This window comes from Hemiscyllium ocellatum, chromosome 30 (assembly GCF_020745735.1).
Source record: "Hemiscyllium ocellatum isolate sHemOce1 chromosome 30, sHemOce1.pat.X.cur, whole genome shotgun sequence".
Classification (NCBI taxonomy): domain Eukaryota; kingdom Metazoa; phylum Chordata; class Chondrichthyes; order Orectolobiformes; family Hemiscylliidae; genus Hemiscyllium; species Hemiscyllium ocellatum.
This window is the reverse complement of record NC_083430.1, coordinates 48427162-48451582: the sequence shown is the minus strand read 5'-3', so window position 1 is coordinate 48451582 and position 24421 is coordinate 48427162. Positions and strand designations below refer to the sequence as shown.

Sequence of the window (24421 nt, the reverse complement as noted above, 5' to 3'; positions counted from 1 at the left end):
ATCTTGGAACCACAACCTCTGAGTTATTGATCTGGGGCTGACATCATACTCAGCCAATATGAGTAACTAACATCGATGTACACCATCACCACACGCACACCTCTTCCCCCATCACAACAAAGAAAGCAAAAAAGATGAAAAGCAGGATCTTTACCAAATCGGATTCTTTGTGAGACCTTGCAACCAATCAGCTCCACCTTCAAAGCTATTCTTTGGTACCAGGTCTGGGGTCGAATTCGAATGTACCGCCCCACGAAAGATGGGATAAAATTGTTGCGAACCGATTGACGGTCATTCATGTTGCCTTGAAAAATCTTTTGGTTGAAAAGAGAAAGGTAAAAATACAACACAGAACAGAAAGGTAGGTGGACCCTCAGGAGGATGTTCTGGAGGTCTATAATGCAACATTCAATTATCAAGCATCGGTGTTAAAGTTTGATTGAGAATTACCTTGCCTTCCTTGTTGTTCCTAGTCTTATAGATTCTCCATGTTTTCCCATCTCTGCTGTAGGTAATCTTATATGTTTTCACATAGAAGTTATACCCATTTGTCATGCTGCCTTTGGTCACAATCCCTGAAGTTATAGATGTTGCAAAACACAGAGTCATTGACACAGGTGACAGGACATAATACACTGGAAAATTGTATTTATTTGTATGTTTTGAAACATTCATCGTCAAAATTGAGTTTACTCAATATCCTTATTTATAAAGTTAAAAATCACACAACACTAGGTTATAGTCCAACAGGTTTAACTGGAAACACACTAGCTTTCGGAGCGATGCTTCTTCATCAGGTGATTGTGTCAATCACCTGATGGAGGAGCGTCACTCCGAAAGCTAGCGTGCTTCCAATTAAACCTGTTGGACTATAACCTGGTGTTGTGTGATTTTTAACTTTGTACACCCCAGTCCAACACCGGCATCTCCAAATCATGATCCTTATTTATAAGAAGAGTTACATTTCACAATCACAGGACATGGCAAAATGCTCTATGACTGACAAAGTACCTTTCAAATGTGTTCAATGTTAGAAAGAACAACATACAGATGATTAATGTACAATGAACCCCCCCAAAGAGTGATGTGATAATGATCAGACAACTTTGTTTTTATGATACTGAGAGATTAATATTGGCCAGGATAACTTCTGCTCTCTTCTTCAAAATGGTCTATGGGATCTCAATAATTCCCATTAACACTTCACCTTCCCTTCCCACTCTGCCAAGGACATGCAGGTCCTGGCCTTCTCCATCGCCACGTCCTTACTATGCGATGCGTGGAGGAAGAACATCTCATCTTCCATCTCGGGACCCTCCAAACCCACAGCATCAATGTGGATTTCACCAGTTTGCTCATTTTCCCTCCCCCCCCTTCCATCTTATCCCAGTTCCAACCTTCCAATTCAGCACCACCCTCATGACCTGTCCTAACTGTCCAACTTTCTTCCCATTAACTGCTCCACTCTCCTCTCTGACCTATCATCTTTATCCCACCTCCACCTACCATGGGCGGCACGGTGGCACAGTGGTTAGCACTGCTGCCTCACAGCGCCTGAGACCCGGGTTCAGTTCCTGACTCAGGTGACTGTCTGTGTGGAGTTTGCACGTTCTCCCCGTGTCTGCGTGGGTTTCCTCCGGGTGCTCCGGTTTCCTCCCACAGTCCAAAAATGTGCGGGTCAGGTGAATTGGCCATGCTAAATTGCCCGTAGTGTGAGGAAAGGGGTAAATGTAGGGGTATGGGTGGGTTGTGCTTCGGCGGGTCAGTGTGGACTTGTTGGGCCGAAGGGCCTGTTTCCACACTAAGTCTAATCTAATCTAGTTTACCAACATACTGTCAGCTACCTCCCCCCAGTCCCACCCCCTCCAATTTACCTCACCACCCCCTCGGCCCCCAGCCCCATTCCTGATGAAGGGCTTTTTCCCTGAAACATCGACTCTCCTGCTCCTCGGATGCTGCCTGACCTGCTATGCTTTTCCAGCTCCATACTCTCGACTCTAATCTCCAGCACCTGCACTCCTCACTTTTGCGCATGGGATATTTTATGTCCACTGGAACAGGAGCAAACATGGCCTTAGTTTAACATTTCATTTAAAGGGTGGCACCTCAGAGAATTCAGCACTCCTTTGGTATTGCACTAGAGCTAGATTCTTGTGCTCATGTCTCTGGAGGGGCATTGAATCCACGGCCTTGAAGTTTGAGGGGCCAGGGTGCTCCCAGCTGACCCATGGCCAACCCAATCTTTGGGATGTTGAAGGTCATCAATTTACTTTGCTGTATGTAATCTCCAAACTCAGTTCAAATTAATTACCTCAAACTAAACTGATTACAAGTGCCTGTTGGCTCTGCTTTTGTGTCACTGATCTTCTCCCAAAAAATGGCATTCCATTGTCAATCCTCTCCCCACCTCATAACAATTCTCTCAGGGGAGCAATAGTTTGAAGGGATGACTGTCAGTTGTGAAAATTTCCACACCCTCAATGAAGTCACAAGTCTGATTAATGCTATTTGGAAGGTGTACCATTGTTTTTCCTCTAGTTATCAACCCATGTACCATGCTGCTGCATGCTTTGCTGGTAATAGCCTGTAAGCCCTGGTCCAATTAGTGGATAAAATCAGTTCAGCACACCGCAAGGAAGAGAGTGCAACAAATTAAACTGTTGAAATTATTGAATGTGCTGTCCATTTTCAGCCAGAGCTGACTGTGATACATTCCAATGGATATTGCCCTCTTTCTGACCTTAAACTATGAATACTCCTACATTTTATTGTAAATATTTGTGGTAAGCATACTTTGGCCAGCACCCAGAAGCAGAACGCTGAAGAAAAGGTGTCGGCCATTTGGCTGATTGAGCCTGCTCTGCCCTCAGTATGAGCATAACTGATCCTCTATCTCAATGTCATACTCCTGCTCTCTCCCCATACCCCTTGATGGCTTTAGCCTCTCACAACCTGCCTCACAGCACTAGGGTCCCAGGTTCGATTCCAGCCTCAGGCTGTGTGGAGTTTGCACATTCGCCCAGTTTCCGCATGGGTTTCCTCCCACAGTCCAAAGATGTGCGGGTCAGGTGGATTGGCTGTGCTAAATTGCCCAGAGTGTTAGGTGCATTAGTCAGAAAGAGATGGGTCTAGGTGGGTTATTCTTCGGAGGGTCAGTGTGGACTTGTTGGGCCAAAGGGCCTGTTTCCATACGGTAGGGAATCTAATCTCATCTATATTTTTAGATTCCCTAAAGTATAGAAACAAGCCCTTCAGCCCAACAAGTCCACACCAACCCTCCGAAGAGTAACCCACCCAGACCTACACTATATTTACCCCTAACTAATGCACCTAGCACTATGGGCAATTTATCCTGACCTGCACATCTTTGGATTGTGGGAGGGAACCACAGCACCTGGAGGAAACCCACCCAGACATGGGGAAAATGTGCAAACTCCGTACAGACAGTTGCCCGAAGCAGGAATCGAATCCAGATCCCTGGTGCTGTGAGGCAGCAGCACTAACCATTGAGCCACCGTGCCCCCTTTCTTACACATATTCAGTGACGGACTCCACAGCTTTCTGTGGTAGAGAATTCCAACTTCAGAGTGAAAATAAATCTTTTCATCTTTCTTCTAAATGTTCAATCCTGTGTTCTGAGGTTATGGCCTATGTCCTAGAACTCCCCAGCCTGGGAAAAATCATCCCCACATCCAGCCCTGTCAGAATTTTATATGTTTCAGTGAGATCCCCTCTTATGCTTCTAAACACCAGGCAATACATGCCCAGTCATAGTTTTAGAGTCATATAGCACAGAAATAGACCATTTGGTCAAACTCATTCATGCCGACCAAGTTTCCCAAACTAAACTAGTCCCACTTGCTTACATTTGGCCCATATCCCCCTAAACCTTTCCTATTTACGTACATGCCCCAATGTTCTTTAAATGGTGTAACTGTAGCTGCAGTTCATTTCACATAAGAACTCTCTGCGTGAAAAGATTGCCTCTCAGGTCCCTTTTAAATCTTTCCCCTCTCATCTTAAAAACAAATATGCCCCAGGATCAGTCTGCAGGTCCTCAGTGGCAAGTATATCCTTTCTCAGAAAAGGAGATCCAAACTGTACACAATACTCTGGGCGTGGTCTCATTAAGGCCGTGTACAGCTCCAGTAAGACAACCCAGTTCCAATACTCAAATCTTCTTCCACTGCAAGACAACCTATCACATGTCTTCCTAACTGCTCGTTGAACCTGCACACAGACTTTCAATGACTGACGAACACCCGAGTCTCTTTGGATATGTACGTCTCCTAACCTATTACCATTGGAAGAATATTTTGCCATTACTGAAGTTGATAATTTCATGCTGACACTGCATCTGCCACATATTTGCCTTTTCAACTTGTCTAAATAGTTTGAAGCTTCCTCACCACTCACAATCCTATTTAGTTTAGTTTCATCTGTAAAGTTGGAAACTTTACATCTGAATTCCTCATCCAAATTGTTGTTGTGTCTTGTGAATAGCTACAACCCAAGCACTAGCCCCAGTGGTATTCCACTCCAAAAAAAAAATCTATTTCCACACTTTGTTTCCTGTCTGCTAACCAATTCTCAAAACATGTCTGTATATAGCCACCAATCCCATTCTGATTTAATTTTCAGCACCTTATGTGGAATTTTATCAAAAGCTTTCTGAGAACCCATTGACATCACATCCACCGGCTCTCCATTACTTATTCTGAAAGTTACATCCTCAAAACACTCCAGTAGGTTTGTCGAACATGATTCCCTTTCATAAATCCATGTTGATATTTTTAATTGATATTTTCAAAGTGCCCAATTATCATATCCTTAAAAGTGGACTCTCTCATTTTACCTGTCACTGATGTTAGGGCAAAGATAGATTGATTTTTGAATAGTAAAGGAATTAAAGGTTATGGTGAGTGGGCAGGTAAGTGGAGCTGGGGCCACAAAAAAGATCAGCCATGATCTTATTGAATAACGGGGCAGGCTCGAAGGGCCAGACAGCCGACTCCTGCTCCTAGTTCTTATGTTCCCATTTCTTGTGTTCTTCTGTTAGGCTAACCAGGTCCTGCTTTCTCCTTCCTTTTTCAAACCACACTGAAGTATCCTCAAGAAAGTAAATCAGGAAGTACATGAAAGATACTTCTATTAAGCAGAAATTGAAAATGGAATTCTAGTTCCTGCTTCTCATGAAATGTAATGGTGTGTCCCTGTGCTTACTGGATTCAATATGCTTGGTTTTAGTTTTCTTTGGACATTTGCAATTGGCATTGCGAAGAGGTGTTGATCCCACTGAGGAGGGGCTTGGGTTCTTCTATGAAGACACTTCTAGTAAGCAGAACTTGAAAATGGAATTCTATTATAAAGCATTCAATAAGAAAATAACAAACAAAATGCACAAAAGCAGCAACGAAGATTGGCTTCTGGAGCAGAAGTGTCTGAAGCATATTTGTGAAATGAGGGTCCAATCTACAGGCAAGGTTATATTCTGGGACTGATTGAGGTGCTGAGCAACAGTGAAACAGATGGTATCTTGGTGCTGAATGCAGAACTTGGTCTTACCAATTCAGAACGATTGCAAACTACTTACATGCACATTTAATACTTGTAACTCAATGTCAAAAATTTTCAAGCAAATTTGAATGCACGCTATTATAGGTTAATGTATAATTTAAATGGGCTCTTTGACTCTGATAAAAATGGAATAGTGAGTTTGCACACTGCCTTTTCAGCTCTGAACCCAAGCCCCTACTCAGTGGGATCAATGCCTCTTCGCAATGCCAATTGCAAATGTCCAAAGAAAACTAAAATCAAGCAGTTTTGAATCCGGTAAGCACAGGAACACACCATAACATTTCCCATAATTTAGCAAAAAATTACTATCTCATTAGAAGGACGAAATAGGTATGCAAAAAAAAATCATCATTAACAAGTTGCAGGAATAGTTACACGTGGTTCACATCATCCAATAGCCTGAATGGGATTAACTTTTGCTCACAAACAAGAAACAAGTGTTGGCCACTTGGCCGTCTGAACCCACTGACCTGTTCAATAAGATCATGGCTGGCATGATTTTAACCTCAACACCACATTCTTGCGTATCCCCAATAATGTTCAAAATCTTTGAGAAACGTCAACCATAATTTGTTGAAACCAAAACTTGACTATGTAATATTGTACTGACCTGTGATGTTCTTCCGTTCTCCCAAGTCTATTTGCAGCCACTGGCGCTCAGTGGGTAAGTCGGCTGCCCATGCCCAGGGATACCCATTGTTGCTGATATTTGCTTTGTCAGGGGACCAGACATGCAACTCTCCAATGTTGTTCTTCTCTGTCCAAGAGGATGAGGCACTAAAATGTCTAGTCTTCAAGATGGTATCACAATCTAAGAAGAGTGAAACAAATGGTAAATTGGTGACCCTGAACAGGTATGTTTCCTTTTTGCTCAAGCTCTTCCTATCTACACGGTTTCAAGTGTCCTCCAAAGGGACGAATATAAATTTCAGATTGTATGGAGTGAATTAGCATTTCTTTTCAGCCCAGGCACTGGCAGTGGTACATTCATTGGTCAAGCTACAGATCTTAATAATGACTCATTTGCAGAGGCTGTAGATGGCAAGAAGTATCAATGGATCCAAATCAGCAAGGAGTCAGTCAGGGGTGAACTTCAACTTGTGATCGTCTGGTTTACACCCAGCAAATAAGCAGCCAAAAAAGCGAATGGAGTCTCAGCCACTCCAAAGAAACCCAAGGCCCTACAGATGCAATAATCAGGTGGATCAATAAATGGTTGATGTCCCCCATACCTTGAGGGTGACATATTGTGACACAAAGAATCCTTCAAAGGAATAACAAATGATCCTAAAATCTTACACAGCAAACAGCTGGTTATCTGTACCAATAACTAACTTGACACAGAATACTTTCGTAGCAAAAGCGAATTGAGCTAAACTGAATTTTATTCGCAAAAACATTTAAATCTTTTCAAATTCATTCTTAAGTAACACAGCAAAGTAGTAAAGGAAAATCAATTTGTTCATGTAGGTATTCAGTAACTGGATTTGCAACTTAGAACATTTTTAATTAATCTCAGGATATGGATATTTACATTCTCAGAAATGGCACAGATTACAATTTAGCTGAATCATAGCAGAATAATAATCCAGGGTTACTAGCCGCTGTCAGAATTGATGCTGTCATTTGATTTATAATGGGAAATATTGCAAAACATCTATTAACTCAATAAGCTAACTTCTGACATTACATTATCAGAAAGAAAAACAATTGCCAAAATTCTCCACTCTACAGACTAATTTCAGCAGCACAACTCAAATAAATGAGTATGTACTAAAACTGGACTATTAAATTAAAATCTGGGTTTTGTCAAATGTTTCACCTTCTAGTGGCACTGGACTGATAGCCATCTTACAAAAACATCATGTTTCATTAGCCCTGGTACACATCTCACTGCACAGGCTCGGAAATACCATGGTGAGAACTTCCTGCAGAGATTCTACAGCTCATAATTTTCACATTATCAATTGATTAAAAGAAATTTATTTACTTGACTTATAGCCAGTAGTATTTTAAGTTTATTAAAAGATGTAATAATATCTAAATTTATCTGTCTAATCCTATCATTGCATTCAGTAAGTCTTACAGATAAAATTGCACAACATCTACTTGAATCCAGGATTCCAGAGATATTCTAAATAACTCATTAACAAATTTTAATGTGCCCATTTTAATGAGTTAGAAATGAGTCTGTCAGATTTCATTCATCTAAATGTAGCAATCTCCAACCATCACTTTAAAATATCGTCTTCATTTATTGCTAGAAGTCAATAGATTTCTATCACTACTCCTAGGCATCACAAATTCTGGAACAGGAAATTACAATCTATTATGCAGTTAGACAGAAACTTGCTGTGTGGCGGATGGCTGTCATGCTTGCCCAGAGAACAGTAGTCACTGCTGTTCAAAATAGTTCATTGAATATGTTGGTACATTCCTCAGATACATGATAAAACCCTACATTAATGCAAGCTGGCTGTTTCTGCCAATTAAAATTGAGAGTCTGGTACAACCCTCCCCTCCGCATCCTAAAAGCTGTGGCCTATTAAATTCAAGTATAAATGCACATCAGAGGACTTTTGTAATGCAGAGGTAATGTCCCTAGCTCTGAGCCAGGAAACCTGGGTTCAAGTCCCACCTGCTCTAGAAGTGTGTCTTACCATCTCTGATCAGGTTGATAAGGCAAACTATCTATGTACGCATCAGAGGCAGAGGAAGGTCACTAGGCCTCTTTAGCCTCTGCTGTCATTCAGCAAGAACATGGCTGGTAAAATTGTGGCCTCAACTCTACATTTCTGGCTATCCCCTAATTGTTGGGGTGGGGGTGGCAGGGTGGCTCAGTGGTTAGCACTGCAGCCTCACAGTGCCAGGGACCCAGGTTCGATTCCAGCCTCGGGTGACTTTGTGGAGTTTGCACATTCTCCCTGTGTCTGCGTGGGTTTGGTCCAGTTTCCTTCCACAATCGTAAGATGTGGAGGTCAGGTGGATTGGCCATGTTAAATTGTCCATAGTGTAAGGGAATTAGTCAGAGAGAGTTGGGTCTGGGTGGATTGCTCTTCGGAGGGTCGGTGTGGACTTATTGGGCTGAAGGGCCTGTTCCCACACTGTAAGGAATCTAATTTTGACTCTATTATTGGTCAAGAATCTACTTATCTCTGCCTTAAATGTGTTCAATGACCTTGCTTCCACTGCTCTCTGGGGAAGAGAGTTCAAGAGTCTAAAAGAAAGGAACCATCCTCATTTTCATCGCAAATGGGAGATGCCTTACTTCTAAACGGTGTCCCCAGTAGCAACTTCTCCTACAAGGGGAATCTTCCACTCTGTCAGGCACCTTCGGTCATAGAGTCATAGGGTCATAGAGGTGTACAGCATGGAAACAGACCCTTTGGTCCAACCCACCCATGCCGACCAGATATCCCAACCCAATCTAGTCCCACCTGCCAGCACTCGGCCCATATCCCTCCAAATCCTTTCTATTCATATACCCATCCAAATGCCTCAAATGTTGAAATTGTACCAGCTTCCACCACTTCCTCTGGCAGCTCATTCCATACAAGTACCACCCTCTGTGTGAAAAAGTTGCCCCTTAGGTCTCACCCTAAACCTGTGCCCTCTAGTTGTGGACTCCCTGACCCCAAGGAAAAGACTTTTCCTATTTATCCTATCCATGCCCCTCATAATTTTGTAAACCTCTGTAAGGTCACCCCTCAGCCTCCGATGCTCCAGGGAAAACTGCCCCAGCCTATTCAGCCTCTCCCTGTAGCTCAGATCCACCAACCCTGGCAACATCCATGTAAATCTTTTCTGAACCCTTTCAAGTTTCACAACATCTTTCCAATAAGAAGGAGACCATGTTTCAATAATCATTACCCACACTTTCCCTTTATTGCCAAGTCTTATTTTAATACAACAGGATCAGTCTGGGATATCTGGGTCCCTGTGTCTCTAAAACAACCAGTTTTCACAGTCTCCTTTTTAGGAGTCCCTTCAACTCTCACCTCTAACACAAATGCAAGGACCTTAAGAATATCTTGGTTTCAAGAGATGAAATTATCTCTAAAAATATGTTCAGTAATATAAAATACAATGAGACTTTTCTATTTTAAAAGATGCTTTATGAATTGAAGTTATCCTCCCTTTTGACTCCAACACTAATTATTGGAAATATATTCCATGAAAACTGTAGTTTCATTTGGAATTTGGTTGGGGAAAAACATCAGTACTTTAACCAACCATCTTCTGACTGTGGGCCATAAATTTCACATGGTATAATTTCTTCCATTTGCAGAATTGTACTGACTGCTTCATCTTAAACGTATTGGTGCATTAACAGTTTTCAGGTTCCACTTGTAGAGATTGTTTAACCATCTCTGTGAACAATGTGGTGCCATTAAAGTTTGTTCTTTTACCTTTCCTGATTTCGATCCGTTTCTCAGACAATGAACCTCTGGAAGAAATGGAAACATTTAAGATTTAGAATGATAATTGAACCAGATTCCCTTAGTAAAATGTACTCCATTTCACTATTAAAGGAAATGTTTTTACAGTTTAAATGTGACACACAAGTCCTACTGGAACTTGCCAATGATTGGCACCTGACTATTTATGCATTGTTGGTGAGGCGGTCATGTAATATATATTAAATTGTATTTATAATACTCCATACTAAAACCAAACATAGTTCAAGTTCCAGCTTCCATCAATCCAGATGGTGCAACTTATGTTTTGTTTCTTAAGTTTGCCCTTCCCTGGCTCCTACAATAACAAATGAAAACCAAACCTAAATTAAATGTATTGTCCCATGAATGAGGTCAAGTTGTTCTTATTTTTAAAAAGAAATGCCTCAGTAAGTCCCGGAGGCACATTTTTCAGTCACAAAATGTTGCAAAATGCAATTACAGTGGGCAGGATCTTTTATTTGGTGTTGGGAGCTCAATGGCAGAATCAAGTCCAGGTTTCAATCCCATACTGTGTCAGAATTGGTCATCTGGACATAATTCTCCAAGGAATGGCAATAAATGCGCACTCAAGTGTGGATTCTGAGCGGCTTCTTGCTTGTGGAGGAGCGACAGGAAGTCCTCCTGCACTTGTCTGCCATTTCAGGAAGGGAGACAGAGGCTGCCTCATGATGAAGGCACTCAGCACTTTCAATCTCACACAAAAATAAAACTTGCCACAGCTGTGGCCAGCTTCCCGTTCCTTCCTCAGTGTGGGAATGGTGGGGTATATTTCTCTTTACATTGACCTCTGCCCTACCCCCTCATTCCCCAAGTGAAGTCATATTCTTTCAAAGCTTTTTGACCACCCCGCAGCATCTGCCTGTTCAAAGACAAATTCCTGTCAGTGTGGGATATGGGCATTCATCCCGACCCTTCCTCATAACCAAATCCTGCCCCACTATTTTTTTGCTATAAAACTAACGCAAAGAAAGGACATGCTGCAATTATGATTTTTGACAAAAGACAGGTCTTGTAATTAAAACATTAAGGGCTGAATCCCAAGGCTTTTCATCTTGATGAGATTTGCGCCATTCATTTTGGAGGGATTTTTGATGTAAGGTCCAACTACATTTCTCACCATATCTTACCAAATGATCCTGCCCCACTCTCTATGGCAATCCACATATCCAACTCTAGTCCCACCTGACCACGTGCTGTTACTGGGACTATTGGCTGAGGGGACAATGTACAAAGAGGGAAGGCATGGCAGGGCTGTTGTGAACATCCCAGTAGACTCAGAGTGAGTGAGTGCTTTGAGAACTAGCAAAGGGTAAAGAGGTACAGCCTGGTCCAGTCCAAATGCTGGGTTCATATCCAGATTGTGACAGTACTGCAACATTTCAATGATTGTTCCCAGTGTAGTATTGAATTGCAGAAACATACAGTACTTCAGAGATGTAGACTTGAACCCCAAGAGCCGTCTCTATATCACTGCTGTTCAAGATCAGGGTCATGTACTATGAGGACATTCAGGGCTGGTACATGTTGGATGTCAGTGTCTTTGGACTTGGGGCATGTGTGTGGCACATGCCCGTTAGACCATAAGATAGAGGAGCAGAATTAGGCCATTTGGCCCACCCTGCCATTCAATCATGGCTGATATATTTCTCAAACCCCTTCTCCCTGCAATTCTTGATGCCATGGAGTGCACCCTGAGATGTTGATGTCTGGTGTCCAATGTGGAGATACTTTGGAGCAAGCAATGAATTGTAGGTGCCAGGAACCAGCTCCAACTTCCATGTCGGGAATTCTCAACTAGTTTGACTGATACATTTGGTAAGAAAGGAAGCTTAATATTGAAAAGCTGTGTTGCACTAATTAATAATGTGTTTAACAAACAATAATTCCCCCTTCATTGTCAACTAGCCTCTGCCTCATGATAAAATTATCATGCTGCTCATAAAAAAGCAGAAAAGGTGCAGCGAGACGTGAGAGGAATTAAAATTTCTGCTGGTGTTCTCCAGCTTACCTGCTATAGCACTGGCACCATTTCTCTGGGCATTGTGTCTGTATACAGCAACAAACCATGAAACCCGCCAAAGAAACTACATCTTGGGTTTATCTTACTTACGTTTTAGTTAGAATTCCATTTGCAGAAGCTGCTTCATACAGAGTGATGCCTTTGTTCAGAACCACTGAGACTTGGCCTCCAAGTTCATCCGCTATTGCACCAGCATGGAGAGCTGTTTTACACAAGACAGATGTCTATGGGACAGGAAATAAGGTATTATCATCAACTCATTTCATAAGCATTGTGACTGCAGGCTGGACCGAGTCAGGATGGGTAGTGCCCTCTTCATTATTGCCAAATGTCTGCTTTCCTGACATTGCTTTTCACAATGCCTGAGGTCTCAGATGTACATAGCATTTGACAACAACAACCTCTACCTATGTAACTCCTTTATTCTAATGATATATCCCATGGCAACTTGCAGGAATGTTACCAAAAAACAGCAAGATGAGCCAACAAAATTTTTGGATGGAGTATGAATCATGTGGATCATAGCAGGTAGTGAATCTGTGGAATTCTTTAACGCAAAGGGCTGTTGAAGTTGGGTCATTAAGAATATTCAAGGCTTTGCTAGATAGGTTATTAATCAGGAAGGGAATTAAGGGTTACAGGGAAAAAGCAGGAAAGTGGAATTCACAGGTTTAGAGAGTTTGAGTTATCGGGAGAGGCTGAATAGGCTGGGGCCTTTCTGTCTTGGAGCGTTAGACGCTGACCTTACACAGTTTTATAAAATCATGAGGGACATATATAGGGTGAATAGCCAAGGTCTTTTACCCAAGATGGACAGTCGAAAACTAGAGAGCATAGGTTTCAGGTGAGAGGGAAAAGATTTAAAATGGACCTAAGGGGCAACTTTCTCACACAGGAGGTGGTGAATATATTGAATAAGCTGCCAGAGGAAGTGGTGGAGGCTGAGTACAATTACAACATTTAAATGGTATCTGGTTGGATACGTGACTCAGAATGGTTTAGAGGGATATGGGCCAAATACTGGCAAATGGGACTAAATCAGCTTTGGACAGCTGATCGGCCTGGACAAGTTGGCTGAAGGGACTCTTTCCTGTATAACCCTATCATTCAGTGGAGATGAGGATGATCCAAACAGCCACGAGCTCATTGAATGGTGAAAAGCACATGAGATGGGCTGAATAGCCTCCTTCAGCACCTATGCCTGATGATCTTACTGACGTATAGATAACCAAAAGCATAGTCAAAGAGAAAGGTTTTATGGATTATCTTAAAGGAGTAAAATGAGGCAGGGTATTCCAGAGCTTAATTTGGCAAATGAAGGCACAGAGTCTAATGGTTAGATTAGATTAGATTACTTACAGTGTGGAAACAGGCCCTTCGGCCCAACAAGTCCACACCGACCCACCGAAGCGCAACCCACACATACCCCTACATTTACCCCTTCACCTAATGATGGAGCCATTGAAACCAGAGGTGCTACATCCTGAATTAGAGGAATGCAGATATTTGCTTAAAATTTCCTTAAATCTCGCCACCTCTCTTTCCCCCTCAGGACACTACTTAAATTCCACCTTTTTAAGCAAACATTTGGTCATCTGCCCAATATCATCTTACGTGGCTTGGCACCTGATTTCCTTTCTACAAACACTCCCTGGGAAATGCCTTGGCTTTGTTATTCCATTAAAGGCACCATGTAAATTGAAGTTATTTTTGGTCAGGACAGTCATGCATTAAAATTTTACCATTTTGAAGTGAAATGGCCCTGTGTAAACATGTCACATTGTAATTACAATCTCCCATCAGTGGTGGCGCCATTGTGGTTTATAATTAAAACATTGATAGGAAAAGTACACAAGATTTTGGACATAATAAATAGAAGAGTTCATTGCTGATATTATTCAGCACTATTTCAATTTATTTATCCTTGTCTAGATTCTTTATGAGTACAACAGAAAAAATAAAGGGACCTTGGAGTGCAGTTTCACAATTTCTTGAAAGTGGAGTTGCAGGTAGACAGAATAGTGAAGAAGGCATTTGGTACATTTGCTTTTATTGGTCAGTGCATTGTGTAAATGAGTTAGGAGGTCATGTTGCAGCTGTATAGGACATTGGCTTGGCCATTTTTGAAATACTGTGTTCAGTTCTGGTCTCCCTGATATAGGAAGGATGTTGTGAAACTTGAAAGGGTTCAGAAAAGATTGACAAGGATGTTGCCAGGTTTGGTGGTTTTTGAGCTATAGGGAGAGACTGAATAGGCTGGGGTTGTTTTCCTTGGAGTGTTGGAGGCTGAGGGGTGACCTTATAAAGGTTTATAAAATCCTGAGGGGCATGGATAGGGTGAACAGCCATGGTCTTTTCCCCAGGGTAGTGGAGGCCAGAACTAGAGGGCATACATTTATGGTGAGAAGGGAAGGATTTAAAAGGAACCTAAGGAGCAACCTTTTCAAGCAAAGGGTGGTACGTGTATAGAATGATCTGCCAGAGGAAGTGGTGGAGGCTAGTATAAATGCAACATTTAAAATGCATCTGAATGCGTATATGAATAGGATGAGTTTAGAGGAATATATATGGACCAAATGCTGGCAAATGAACTAGATTAATTTAGTATATCTGGTCAGCACAGACAAGTTGGACTGAAGGGTCTGTTTCTGTGCTGTACATCTCTATAACTCTATCCAGATTGATCCATTTGGGTTCATTTGCAAAAAATTCAGCAACAAAATGAAAAATCCAAAGGACATTGAGCTGTCCATAGTGATCGTAATGAGTGGTTTAGCTTAAAACATTGTTTTATTATTGCTGTCCATACTTTTGCAGAACTACATAATGAGGACAAAACAAAACTGCACACTGTTTGAAATCTGAATATCACTTCCATTTGTTGCAGTGACAAATATGAAACAGTGATCTGGGAACGACAAGATGAATATATAATGCTTGACAATATGCTATTCAATTTCTACAGCAAGAGGGGAATTTGAACTCTGCATTAACTAATTGGGTTAAACATTTTAATTCTATTTCACTGAGAAAATCCTATACCAGGGCTTCACAAAGTGGGAGTTGAGGCCTCAAGTGGGATTGAGAGCTGAAATTTCGGGGCCCTGAGATGTCAGACAGGAATCTTTGGAATTCTCTATCCCAGTGGGCAGTCAATACTGAATCTTTTAGTACATTCAAGGCCGAGATCGATAGGTTTTAGAAATGTTTGCACAGTATGGGAATAAAGGAAAATGGGGGATTGGGCAGGAAAGTGGAGTTGAAGCCACTTTCAGCCAAAGTTTTATTGAATGAAAAACAGGCTAGACGGGTCACATGGCCAACTCTTGCTTCTGTTTATTATGTTCTTAGTGTAACTGTTTTACTTCTCATTACTGCACATAGAATTCAACATATTTAATTCTCTAGATCTGCCAAACAACAAAAAACACATGCGATTATGTACAACCTAGTCAGAAGTCATACAACGCCAGGTTATAGACAATAGGTTTACTTGAAATCACAAGCTTTCGGAGTGCTGCCCCTTCGCCAGGTGAAGTAGGGAAAAACGCAGAAGCACACTGCATCTGACGAAGGAGCAGTGATCTGAAAGCTTGTGATTTTACATAAAACTATTTGACTATAACCTGGTGTTGTGTGATGTCTGACTTTGTCCACCCCAGTCTAACACTGGCACTTCCATGTCATGAACAACCTAAATGCTCATAGCGGTGATATATAGATGATTTTCAAAAAATATTGGCTACTTGTTTAATGTATTGACTTATACTCACATCACGATAACCCTGTTGAAGGTTTCCCCAAACTTCACCAATGACATCTTTACAACCTGCTGGACAATATTTACTAGAAAGTATACAAGAGGAATGTTTACACAAAGCCAGTGAATAACAGTAAAGAGCTCAGTAAAGTCATCACTGACAGTAAATGCTGTATGAATTGTCCTCCAAAAGTACTTTCATGTTGCTGCTCAAGCATTATGTAAACAGCATTGGAAAAACCATTCAAACACAATTTGTGACCTTCAAGTGCCACATTCCTTTGTAAGTACCACTGGACCTTTAAAAACCACTTGGAGGGCCATACATATATTTTTTTTGTTGACTCCCTTTATGGATTCATGCACTGTTGCATTTCAAGAGATTGCTTGAGGCATTGAGTTGGCTTCCTTTATAAGGGCCCAGATGTTGTAGGAGAATAATGAGGGGCTACCAGAACTTCTGTTATTGCATAGTAAATCTGAACATAACTTCAGGCATCCACACATCACAGAGCCACATAAATTAGATTAAAAAGGGTTTAATGTTTAATTTATTTTAAATTTCCAACAGTAATTAAAATTTGATGAAATGAAATTCCAAACTGATGGCAGTTAATTTTCAGAAAATAGTGAGGACTGCAGATTCAGAGTCGATGTGCAACTGAGCAATAATCGTTCACCAGGACTGAAACGTTGACTCTCTTACTCCTTAGCTGCTGCCTGACCTGTTGTGCCACAGGTAATTTTCAGGGCCAGGGAAGTTATTTGGTTAGTCCACTTGTGGAGGACAGCGAGTTTGGGGGGGGGGTGGTTGGGGTGAGGTGGAGGGTGGGGGGGGAATTGTGGCTATGGCTGTCAGAGCCACTCCCACTTCAGGGTTTTTTTCAGGGTTGGAGCAGATTTCCTCGATTTCTTGGAACAGTAATTACTGTTTACAAACTGATGCATTGCTTTGGACAACACTGAAAGACATCTGGATGGGTATATAAACAGGAAGGATTTAGAGGGATATGCGTCAAATGCTGGCAAATGAAACTAAATTAATTTAGGATATCTGGTCGGCATGGATAAGATGGACCAAAGGGTCTATTTCAATGCCGTACATCTCTATGACACTACATCGACTTAAACATGGAAACTGGGAACTTGCTGTGCAAGTCGCCCTGCTCCTCTGTCAGTTCTGCTACACCGATGAGGGACTCGCCATTTACATACATGGATTTGCAGTTTAACCTTTCTCCAAGCACGAAATAAACACCCCAGAAAGATTTTGGGCTTGTTCATTCAAGGATAATCACCTTTTAATGTCTTAACTTCTCTCATTTTTAATTTTTGAATTGTTAACAGTGTGGTAAATTATAATTCCTAGCTATCCCTATGGCCCTGAAAACTATCTTTTCTCAGTTTGGAATCTCACTCTTTCAGATTTTAATTATCATTGAAAATTTCAAATAAATTACATTTTAAACACTTTTAACTCTATTTTATGTGTTTCTGCCATAATTTCTTCATTCTTCCATTCTTTTTGTTTAGCTTCATTTCCATGATTTTTAAAACTAATCTAACTTAGATTAGAAGTCTTCATCTTGGTTGGTTAAGGACGCATATTATTGCTTGTCATATTTACACAGGTCGCAGAGCCCTTATTGATGGAGTGTATTGTTTAGAATGGAATAACCTTATTGTCAAGAGACTATGGGTCCAATTTTACTCTCTGCAAGGACCGGGATTGAGTCTGGGTTAAAATGCAGACCATGCCAGAGTCTGTGGGCCCCACTAAATACAATGAACAGTGAACAATATTTGTTCACCGCTGTTACTAAAACCTGTGGAATTATAGTGTTCTTGACAGGATGCCACCAACGGTATAAGAATTCAGGGTGTAATGATCATAATATTTACTGCAGATAGCCAGTTGACTGGGTAATCACTTGTGTAAGAATCACAGTTAAATAAATGAGGAATTTTGACTGAGTACAACACACGATATTAACCTATTCACATCCAAATGAGAAACAGAGTATTTTCCTTTAAGTAGGAGTTCTAATCATGATTGAAGAAAAGAAAGAGTATCTCTTTGGGAGAAAACAGTGGGATGTAAGCCTGTAAATATGTCCATTAAAGAACTCTTAAGAAACATAGAATCCCTACAGTGTGGAAGCAGGCCATTCAGCCCATCAATTCCACACTGACTGGCTGCAGAACATCTCACCCAGACCCAACCCCTTAACCTATCCCTGTCACCCTGCACTTCACTTGGCTAATCCACCCAGCTTGCACATGCCTGGACAATATGGGCAATTTAACACGGCCAAGCCATCTAACCTGCACATCACTACATTCAAAAACTTGTTTGGAAAAATCTCTAAAACATAGATGTTGGAATATGTGGTCTAGTACATCTGCGATTAAAAAATATAAAAATTAACAGGGCATCTCTCTTGAAGGAGGGAAAGATGGACATCCACTGGAGAGCGGTGCAGCCTGAATTATCCTGGCTAGCTCCCTCTTTACACTGGAGACATTTTCACATGTTAAGAATGCAGCTGACTTTGGATATGTTGATCATATTCCATGAGCCACACGACATGGTATAAACCAAAGCTAGGCCACAGGAATTGACTCCTGATGAAGGGCTTTTGCCTGAATTGTCGACTCCCCTGCTCGTCGGATGCTGCCTGACATGCTGTGCTTTTCCAGCACCACACTTTTGACTCTAATCTCCAGTCCTCACTTTCACTTACAATATTTGACACCATAACACACTTATTTAAGTTTGCGTCTACCCAATTTCCCACCTGGATAAGTGAGTCAGTTTAATCTAGGAGAAGATGGCCCTGTATTTTCTCCCTGTGGTCTATATTTGTGAGCTGTGTCCAGGTTAAGTCTGGAGACTGGTTCTCTCACTCATCTCTGATAAGAGGACATAGTGTATAGATATTCAATTACTTTAACAGGATTAAATGAGACCAGAATGTCTGAATCTGGCGTGTAATGTATACGGAAGCCATGCATGGATTAACCTTCCCTATAGAAGCAGGGAATAGAAGTTGAGACGATTGCCCAAGTGACAAAAGAGGCTATGTATGAGAAGCCGTCCATTTAAGATGCATGCATGTGCCACTGTGCAGCTTTCCCAAAGGGATTGCATAGTGCAACAAACAGGTCATGTACAGTGATGAAAAATCAGAAGGATCGTTCAGGTTTTGTCTGTTTTTGTATCTGAAGGGATATGCAATAGCATATCAATTCACATAAAGAGATACCATTGCTCCATCTCTGACATCATTGTGTAATGAACAAGGATACTATTTGTACAAATATGAACATTACATCCCTGTGATACATTCTTAAGTGTCAGTTTATAATGTCAGTGATCATACATATTCAATGGCAGAGATAACAGTATGCTGGCTGCAAGTGTCTCTGAGCTCTGACCATAATGCAGGAAGCATTTTCTGTCTCCACAATGTTCCTACTAATTTCCAACAGTTAGGGTGTTGCAAATTTTGATAGGAACTTGATTGTTTCAGTGACTGTGGACTCCATCCCACTTCCTCCAGTTTATTTAGCTGTTATTTAGTGTTAGTTTATGAGCAACGCGATCGCAGGCACATCCACACTGTTAGTGAGTGAGAGCCTCAGCAAAACTTGAAGGCAGCTAATACTGAAGGAGGACAAATACACTATCTTTTCACAACTAAGAGTGGCTGAAGAAACATTCCCACATTCTGTTACAGGACTGTAAGAGATCACACAGCTCATGCTTACTATTTATAAATGCTTTAGACATGTGTTAGCTTCCAAATGTTACTGGCAGCCGCATTTCCTTTATGTGTCCTCTATAATCTGTGCACAGTTAAAAAGGTACAGCCGTGGTGGAAACCTTGTAAATACTGGACCAAATATTAATAAAAATATAATAAGAACCTATCCTACTTCAGGTTAAATGGCTATGCTGCAGTTTTGATCACTGTGCATAAATAACATTTAAATGCTTGACATTTTCTTTCAAGTGAGCTTCAATTCAGTGTTTACAATTCTAACTCGAAGTAAAAGTTCACAGAATCATATAGAGTGCATAGGAAATTATTCAACCCATCATGAGGGAGACTGTTCTTTAAAGGAACTAACCAATCCAATCCTCTTCTTTCCTCGTGGCCGTAAACATTTTCCCATTTTAGCAGTTCTCAGCGATAGATTCAATCCAACATTTACAAAGCAATGACAATTTATTTGTTGATTTTAAAAGCAGGATCGGGAAAAAAAACCAGTATGATATTAACACAGCAATTGTTCCCAGAAGAGGATTTTTGGCTCGCTCGCTTTCCTGTCACTGGATGTCATCCTGTAAACTCCCAAACAGAGGTGGGACCACTTCTTGATCGCTGTCATTTATCTGGACGACAATTGCCTGACTGCTTCCACATCAGCACACCAGCATTCCTGCAATTCTGCTTTCAAAACAATGCAAAACTTTCCATCAAGTCTTACAGCATATTCAACAAGGTTAAACTGCATTTCAACTTACGTAAAATGCCGCTGAAAATAATGTATTCCTTTATCCAGACAGGAAATCAAGTCTGCAAGAAACAAAGTATGGGTGCATTAATAAATGGAATGTGTCATTGTAATTTTGATAGAAATGGTTCTACCCAAATGCTTCTGCCCATCAAAAAAAAATCCGTCTAACTGCAACATTCCCAACTTAGGTGCCATCTTAGAATTTAATACACAAAACGTAAGAACATAAGAACTAGTAGACCACTGGCCCATTGAGCTCACTCTGACATTCAATAAGATAATGGCTGATCATTTTGCGGTTTCAGCTCCATTTACCTGTCCACTCACCATAACCCTTAATTCCTTTACTGTTGAATAATCTATCTTTACTTTAAAGCATTCAACGAGGTAGCCTCAGCTGTTTCAAATGGCAGGGATTTCCACAGATTCACAACTCTTTGGGTGAGGATGTACCTCCTCAACTCAGTCTTAAATATGCTCTCCCTTATTTTGAGGCTATGACCCATAGTTCTAGTTTCACCCACCAGTGGAAACCACCTCCTTGCTTCATTCTTATCTATACCTATCATAGTTTTATATGTTTCCAGTGTGAGGAGACACATTTTGGAAGAGGCATAATAAAATTAATTGCACTTTTCTAAAGAGTGTATCAGAACAGAGGGCATATGCCAAGTGGGGTATTGGAGCTAAGTGTTGAAATGAATGATCCCTACTGGAATTATTTACCTTTCTCCTTCAGACTGAAAGGTCCATATAAAATGATCCATATAAGGTCCATATAAAATGGAGGAGAAAGTGAGGTCTGCAGATGCTGGAGATCAGAGCTGAAAATGTGTTGCTGGAAAAGCGCAGCAGGTCAGGCAGCATCCAAGGAACAGGACCAGGAAATTCGACGTTTCGGGCATAAGCCTGATGAAGGGCTTATGCCCGTAACATTGAATTTCCTGTTCCTTGGATGCTGCCTGACCTGCTGCGCTTTTCCAGCAACACATTTTCAGCCCGTATAAAATGGAAACTTGGAGAATGTACTGTGTATAATACTAAGCACAAACAGTGAATATGTTATTGTACCCGGAACAATTACCAGATGAAAGGGATAATTGGAAGAATTTATTTTCATGCATTGGGACAATAGAGTGTAGAATACTTCACCATGAGCATCTCTTGAGGCAACTGGATTTGTTCAAGCTTTTTAAATTAGAATAGTAAATGGAAGAAAGACAGGCAAGTAAAATGAGTTCAGATTCCTCAAGTTGAACAGTCAACATCATCAAAGGTAGAATGAACAGAATAAACTCCCACAAGTCACTTTAATCAATGAACTGCTCGAACTTGGTTAGTGGCTGGATCCATACAATTATGTACATTATTAAATAAATACCATGTATCATCTAGAATTAATTAAACAAAGAAACAATCTTTCGTAAACATGTTATGCCAAGAGTTGTCACAGTTTTACAGAATGGAAAGAGGCCTTTCAGCCCAAGCTGCACTGGTCTGTTCAAAGATTGGTGTTTTGGGTGCCATTCACTCTCTTAAACACCTCATGAACGCCATTCTCCTTGAGCAGCCAACATGGTGGCTCAGTGGTTAGTAATGCTGCTACACAGTGCCACGGACCTAATTCAATTCCACTCTCAGGCGAAGTGGCTGTGGGTAGTTTGCACATTTGCACATAGTGTCTGTGTGGGTTTCCTCCAGGTGCTCTGATTTCCTCCCACTATGATGTGCAGCCTAGGTAGATTTGCAATGGGAAATGCAGGGTTACAGGGATAAGGTAGGAGGGGTTGGTCTGGGTGGAATGTTCTTTGGAGGGTCAGTGTGGACTTGATGTGCCGAATGGCCTGTTTCCATACTGCAGGGATTCTATAACCTAACGACATATAGTAGACTTGTACAGTAGTCCCCATGAGAGGTTTCCAGTCCTGTTAATGTATCACCTGTCAGTAACTCTGATAATGGCATGTGGGTCACTTGTAAGAAACAATTCTTTCTCTGTCACAGTTACACCTGTAGTTTTTGGTTTCAATTGTGGTACAATTCTTATAGTACTTGTATCACTTTGGTGTCAGCTATGTCTCAGGGGACAGTACTTATGCCTCTGACCCAGAAGGTTCTGGGTTCAAGTTTCATTCTAGGTCTTGAGCATATAAGTCAAGGCTGGCACTCTAGTGCAGTGCTGAGAGGTACTGCACTGTAGAGACGCTGTCTTTTGGATGAGATAATGAACCAGATCTCTCTCTCAGTACACATAAAAGATCCCACGGTAATATTTTGCAGAGGAGGGGAGTAAGCTCTGGTCCCAGCCATTATTCATCTCTCAAACAATATCATAAAAACAGATGAATTGAATTAGCTTTATTGCCACATGTACTCAAATGAATACAGTGAAAAGTTTACAAGTCATCCCCGCCTTGGTGCCAAGGGTATAGATCCTTGAGGACAAATTCTTAGGAAACAAAATAGAAAAATAAAGCAATAAAAAGTCTAGCATTGCAGACCTTCAAAAGTACAAAATCATAGGAATGAATTAGAAAAATGAAAGAATAAGAAGTACAGGATGAGAGTCCTCCCATGATAATTTAATAAAAAAGAAATTTAAAAGAAGAGGGAACTTAAGAATAAATCCACTTAATCTATTGCACAGCTCTGGGCTTGGGAACCCGAACCCCTGTTGGAATCCTGGGCCGGATACCGAAGAAAATGCTGCATAGAGTCACACACTGATCCAAGGTTAAAAATCTCACAACACCAGATTATAGTCCAACAGGTTTAATTGGAAGCACTAGCTTTAGGAGTGCTGCTCCTTCATCAGGTGGTTGTGCAGTACCTAGTGTTGTGTGATTTTTAACTTTGTACACCCCAGTACAACACCGGCATCTCCAAATCAAAACACACTTGTCCAAGCTGCATCACCAAGGCGCGGACGGATGCTGAAGGAAACAGCCACCGGGAGGAGTCCCAGGCTGTCACCTGAAAGGATTCCAGACCAGACCAGACCAGACCAGACCAGACCAGACCAGACCAACCATGCTGCCACAAAGACCATGCCCCCAGTCAATATCACATTCTGACAAAAGGTCACTGGAATGGAAACATTCACTATCTTTCTGTCTCACTGTTGCTGCCTGAGCTGCTGGGTTTCTCCAGCAATTCTGGTTTGTTACACATTGCAGTTTGCTGTGCATAAATTCTGCTTACATTACATTTCAAAAGTTTTTAATTGGCTAAAAAGTGCAGAGAGGCATCCATTGATCATGAAAGTTGATTTATAAACATGAGCCTTTCTTTTGGATTGAAAAAAAAACGACTGCAAGAATTTCGCTTTATGGACTGCAGTCAACATAATGGGAGAGATAGGAAGGGAGGAACCTTAGTGGCACTTGGAGATGGAAAAGAGCTTACTTATTGCAAGTTTTCCACCGATTTTTAGATATCTTTCTTCTCCCTCTCTGTGTTGGCTGGAGAGATAGATTCCCCATCATTAAATCCTCCACTTCAAGATTCACACCTTCATCCAGCAGCCATCCAGTGAAGCAAAGCATTAATCCAGAGTTCTAAGGATGGGTCACTCAACCCGAAACATTAACTCTGATTTCTCTTCACTGATGCTGCCAGACCTGCTGACCTTTTCTGGCAATTTCTGGTTTCCAGCATCCACAGTTCTTTTAGTTTTTCAAAAAGTTAATACATCTGGATTTTCAGCTACAGTCCAATTTAAAATAATGTTGACAGCGCCATTGATTAGGACAGTACCCAGAGCATAACTGCAAGCAGAAGTGACAATGTCTATCAATGGAGGCAGATGTCCGAGGGATTTAAAAGAAAGCCTCAACAAACAAGTCTTTACTTTTAGCTGATGTTGGAGGCAGTGAGACATAATAACTGACATAAAAAAAATAAAAACTTTAAAGTGAAACTGACTGTGTTTTGGAAGTCAGCTCCAAGTTTCACTCCCTCTAGCAAAGGAAACGTATGGCTGCTAACTTTAAATCTTATTAGCTTCATTCCTCCATTTGCAGAAACCAGGTTACTTCAGGACTTGCAAACTGAGTATTTGACAATGTTCATATTTATGAA

At 41.2% G+C, this 24421-nt stretch overlaps 1 protein-coding gene across 1 annotated transcript in view; it reads right to left on the bottom strand.

Annotated features, from left to right (window-relative positions):
• Nucleotides 1–24421, bottom strand: part of si:dkey-34d22.1 (discoidin, CUB and LCCL domain-containing protein 1) — a 142213-nt gene that overhangs the window by 31266 nt on the left and 86526 nt on the right. Inside the window, exons 4-10 of the mRNA XM_060847378.1 lie at nucleotides 20349–20400; nucleotides 15831–15903; nucleotides 12148–12281; nucleotides 9987–10024; nucleotides 6188–6388; nucleotides 451–575; nucleotides 155–314 (exon numbers count right to left, since the gene is read on the bottom strand). Coding sequence (XP_060703361.1) covers nucleotides 155–314; nucleotides 451–575; nucleotides 6188–6388; nucleotides 9987–10024; nucleotides 12148–12281; nucleotides 15831–15903; nucleotides 20349–20400 — 783 coding nt within the window. The remainder of the gene's footprint in view (nucleotides 1–154; nucleotides 315–450; nucleotides 576–6187; nucleotides 6389–9986; nucleotides 10025–12147; nucleotides 12282–15830; nucleotides 15904–20348; nucleotides 20401–24421) is intronic.